Source organism: Odontesthes bonariensis, chromosome 20, assembly GCF_027942865.1.
Source record: "Odontesthes bonariensis isolate fOdoBon6 chromosome 20, fOdoBon6.hap1, whole genome shotgun sequence".
NCBI lineage: Eukaryota > Metazoa > Chordata > Actinopteri > Atheriniformes > Atherinopsidae > Odontesthes > Odontesthes bonariensis.
The window spans coordinates 3,795,885-3,800,606 of record NC_134525.1 but is presented as its reverse complement, the minus strand read 5'-3'; the positions used below and the strand labels follow the sequence as shown (position 1 = coordinate 3,800,606).

At 37.9% G+C, this 4,722-nt stretch overlaps 1 protein-coding gene across 2 annotated transcripts; it reads right to left on the bottom strand.

Annotated features, from left to right (window-relative positions):
- LOC142370268 (uncharacterized) lies at positions 1-3,395 on the bottom strand. Of its 2 annotated transcripts, XM_075452757.1 has the most exons (7): positions 3,322-3,394; positions 2,724-3,150; positions 2,307-2,398; positions 1,280-1,715; positions 1,130-1,185; positions 911-961; positions 1-686 (listed from the first exon to the last, which is right to left on the bottom strand). In XM_075452757.1, exons 1-7 carry the CDS (start codon positions 3,329-3,331, stop codon positions 121-123), a joined length of 1,638 nt encoding a protein of 545 aa, XP_075308872.1. In that variant the 5' UTR covers positions 3,332-3,394; the 3' UTR covers positions 1-120. The 2 variants fall into 2 exon arrangements, with proteins under 2 accessions (XP_075308872.1, XP_075308873.1); XM_075452758.1 differs by lacking the exon at positions 911-961 and having other exon boundaries at positions 3,322-3,395.
- Between the last annotated feature and the right edge of the window lie 1,327 nt (positions 3,396-4,722).

Below are 4,722 nucleotides of genomic sequence, written 5' to 3'. Positions count from 1 at the left end.
TAGAATACAAATAGTTTAATTCATATATTTAGAGGAGTGCGATCAGTGTTACTTGTATCTTTACAAAAATAAATCATACCCCAGCACTTTATGGATATGATCTGTGACATTTACTTATTTTTATTGTTTTAACATGCTTTTCACTTGTGCCATAAGCATGTCAACCTGACCTGAATGTGAGCTGCTGTTCTCAAACAGAACACACCTTCTACCACACTTGTCAACAATATTTTTCAGGTTTGGTGGAAAGGTACCCAAAAAAGATTCCAAGCTCATTCCTGCACGGTGCAGGTCGTCACCACGAGTGAACACGATGATGGTTTGTTCTTTAACTCTGCTCCCAAAAGCTCGTTCTAACTTTGTCAGGATGTCTCTTTTTCCTTCTGTAAATCTGCTAACGTGCATCACAAGTAGGTACACACAAGGACCTGATTCACAGAGCTGTTTGCACTTTTTCACATTTTCCTTTTTAACAGATGATTCAATGTCATCATCAAAGATGTCTGGTGTATCAATCACTCGCACGTTTATCCCATTTATCTGTTTTTCTGCCATCTGACACTCTGTTGTAACCGGCTTTGAACTGACTCTTGAAGTGAAGCGGTTATCCATCAGGATTGTGTTTCCACATGCACTCTTTCCGGTTCCGGCCATTCCCAGCAGAACAAGGTTCACAGCCGGCTCTCCTTCAGAAACAAAGCAAAAGATGATGGGGGAAATTTAAAACAAGTTTTTTTCTTCCTTATTTGGCTGTTTTAAAATGATGCATGCGTTGTATCAAAGAGAATGTGCACACATACACATACATACACATGCACACATTAACATCTATTACACATTACACAACAGATTTGCAGTTTTGTTTCATGCATTTAAATATTCAGACACATCTTTAAGCCACAGATCTCACTTTTTTGACGCTTCTTGGGACGAGTGAAGTTTTCTTTTCTATTTCTGCAACCTGAATAAAAAGAGTTTTTGTAAGCTTCTATAAAACCTATGGTTTCTGTTTAATGAACTACCCTCCTCTACACACACACACACACACACACACACACACACACACACACACACACACACACACAGAAATAAGATGGTGAAATGCCTACTGAGGTGAGTTGTTTCTTACCTGTCACTTCCTTATCAGTCTCTTCTGCCGTTTGTGACTCAGGAAGGTCATCAGACCTAAAATGTGGAATTGTGACAAGAAAGATGTTGTTTGTGTTGTCTGTCTTACTTAAAATGATAAATGGTAAATATACAAATCTTTCACTCTTACTTTTTGTTGTTTGCCTCCAATTGTCTGTACTCATCCAGTTTCCTGAGTAGCTCCTCCCTGGTGTAGGATTTAAATGGGTAACAGTTGTCTGTTTGTCCTTGTGGAAGCACAACTATGAACTCCTCTGTAGGTTTTCCAGTTGTTTTGCACATATTATCAATTTGGTTCCACACTTCTTCTGGATCAAACCCCTCTTTTACCGGGACCAAGCACATGTCAGGGTTGGGATTCTCAGAAAACATTTCTCTTATCTCATCATCTCCTTCCTTTGATTCTGTTGTATATGTAAACTCATACATATCATTTTCAAATCTCTTGGGATTTTTCACATTTTCTTTTTTGGACATTGCAGAAATGTCTTTCCCTGTTATAAAGGATATCAGGTTTTGTTTCAAATACTCTCCATTTCCCAGGATGATGACTGAAATCTTCTGGTCTGTTAAAACAATGAAACAAAACATTTTCTTTTCCACACGCAGTACATAAAGGGGAAAACATTCAAGATCACAGAGTAAAGAAAACATTTGAATTAGTATTGGCTATAAGATAGTAATACCACTTTGTTGCATTTTAAACTTTTTGGGGGGGCGTAGAAATGCTCTGATTAATTAGATTAAATTCAGTTTTATTCATATAGCGCTAAATCAAAACAAACGTCTTCTCAAAAGATACAGTCCAATTAGAGTCCAATTCATTGTAATACTATCATAATCCAATCAAATATAATTATTTCAATTCCAAATTGGTCCAATTCATATGGAGCCAAAAAAATAAAGGTTGCCTAGGTAAGCAAACCAACAGATTACATCAAAACTTCTCTTGGAGCCAATCCCCCATCCGGAGCTTGCACAAGGCGACTATTAAAACTGTTAAAACTCCCTTTTTACAGGAAGAAACCTCTTGCAGAACCAGACTTAGGGAGGACAGCCATTTGCTTCAACTTGCTGAGGGTTGAGCGGACGGAAAAGAAGGGTAGTAATATCTGTCAGATGAATACTGGGGCTAAATATCTTGCTATGAAACTTACTTGTGTTTGAGTGGCTCCAAGTATGGGGTTGGCTCCCAGTATGGGGTTGTTTGTGCCCAAAGCAACTGGTATAACCCTCAAAAGATGATGGTCTGCAAAATGAGTAATTATAACATGTCAAAGCATTATCCATTAATGGCCTGATATTTATTTTTTGTCACCTTAGATTGTTGCGTTGACATAGTTTGTGACTTAGAATGGAACTTATAATACAAGATCAAGAGGTCATATTGACGTAATAGGAAAGTGTTTTTGCTGATGTGTAAGTTTTAGTTTTTATCCTTACAGTGCATTAATAAGTTGAATTTATTAGTTTATGTGCAAAATACTTTACGTGTAATATTGTGAATCATTGAAGAGATATTCCTTGTAATATTTTACATGAAGTCATCTCAAATGCTCAAACTCTTCCTTTACCTCATTCTGGCTGACTTCAGCTCTTTCAGTTTTTTCATCAGTTTGTCGAAGGTGTAGGTTTTGATGGGGTAAAACTGTGTGGTTGTATGTCCAGGTGGCAGCACAACTCTGAAGTCATTTGCAGGTTTCCTTGTTTTTTCTTTTAAATGATCTATTTGCCTCCTCACATCTTCTGGTGAACTCCCCCTTTCTACCACCAACAGGCACATGTCAGGATGTGGATTCATAGAAAATAATTCTCTCATGTCCTCAGATTCTACATTCAGATCTGGTGTACATATAAACTGATGTGTATCATCTTCGTATGAGCAGGTGTTTTTCAGAATATTTCTTCTGGATAGTACAGATATATCTTTTCCTAGAATGTTGCTTATTAGGGCTTTCTTCAAAGATCTGCCATTTCCAAAGATGAAGAGTGAAATCTTATCTGTGTAAAAAATAAACAATTTATCATTCTTATCTGATGTAATATGTGTTTTTATTAATCAATAAATTGCCTCAATATTCATTTTCAGTAGTTTTTAACAATACTTAGAATTAAATAATATTACAAGCAGTCAGCAGTTTTGCAAAATAGAAAGTTAAAGGCAAAACTTACTATGAGACATGTCTTTATAATCCAGAGCAGCAAAAAGCAGGAAATAGGCTTTGTGTCAAGTGCAGGCTGGGCTGGTTTCTGCTGTTGTTATATTGACCTGCTTTGCAAGCCTAGGGGTGTGTCAGCTGTAGCTGTCATTACAAACAGAGTCTTAACACGGATGCTTTAACATTTATCTTTCTCAGTCATTAGTCTCCTCCTGTGACTACAAGAAAGAAAAAAAATGGCTTAATCCCAATCCAGTATGATTTGAAGAAAACAGTTTAATCAATTGAAAGTGAAAATAATCAATGTGCTCAAATTCACTAAATAACTTTTTCCAGCTTATGATCCACTTTCTGAGTAAACAGAAGTTTGATGGAAATTAAGAGAATTCACACATTTTGTTTCAAAACCACAGCCTTTAAATACTTCAACATCTACTGAAAACAATGTGGAAACATTTTCAGATAACTGCAGAGGAAATAGTTCCCTAATAATGTCTGCAGTATATGTGCAGGCTGTGAGCAAAAACTCACAGAACAAGGGCTTTCCTTTCTCAGGCACATGAAGAAAAACATCTTAGTATTCTGAGTTTGCTCCCTCAGAAAATCAATGTTAGTAGTTCATAATCAACTAAATATACACCTATCAGGCATAATATTATGACCACTGACAGGTGAATTAGCTGATTATGTCTTCATCGTGGCTGTTCGTGGGTGGGATGTATTAGGCATTTTATCCTCAAAGTTGGTGTGTTAGAAGCAGGAAAATGGGCAAGCAAAGGCTGGCTTATGTGGTCAAAGTGGCTTATGTGGTCCAATCCATCAGATGAGCTACTGTAGCTCAAATTGCTGAAGAGGTCAATGCTTGTTCTGATAGAAAGGTGTTAGACGACACAGTGCATTGCAGTTTGTGGTGTATGGGGCTGCATAGCTGCAGACCAGTCAGGGTGCCCATGCTGACTCCTGTTCACTGCCAAAAGCATCAACAATGGGCACGTGAGCATTAAAACTGGACCATGGAGCAATGGAAGAAGGTGGCCTGATGAAAAACTTTTTCTTTAACCTCGCGTGGATGGCTGGATGCACGCTTACGAGGGGAACATGTGGTGCAGGGATGCACTATGAGAAGATGGCAAGCTGGAAAAGGCAGTGTGATGCATTGGGCAATGTTCTGCTGGGAAACCTTGGATCCTTCCATCCTTAGCTGGCTTCCTTCTTCTATGATTGAACATGTGGACAACAGGAGGCAAAAAGTGGCCAGAACAGCTTTGCTCATTCAGAGAAGAATTGGTCTGAGATAATGTGGTTGTTCTTTGGTGCGTGTGACAAAATAACCAACTTATTTTCAGTAAAAGTTGTTATGACCATCGTATCTTAAAATGTATCTCAACCTGGCTCCTCTAATACCAGGAAATAA

Coding starts and splice junctions, on each gene's coding strand:
- LOC142370268 (XM_075452757.1), bottom strand. Junction 1,186..1,279: donor TTGGAGGCAAACAACAAAAA/GTAAGAGTGAAA, acceptor TCCACATTTTAG/GTCTGATGACCTTCCTGAGT. Junction 962..1,129: donor GACTGATAAGGAAGTGACAG/GTAAGAAACAAC, acceptor CTTTTTATTCAG/GTTGCAGAAATAGAAAAGAA.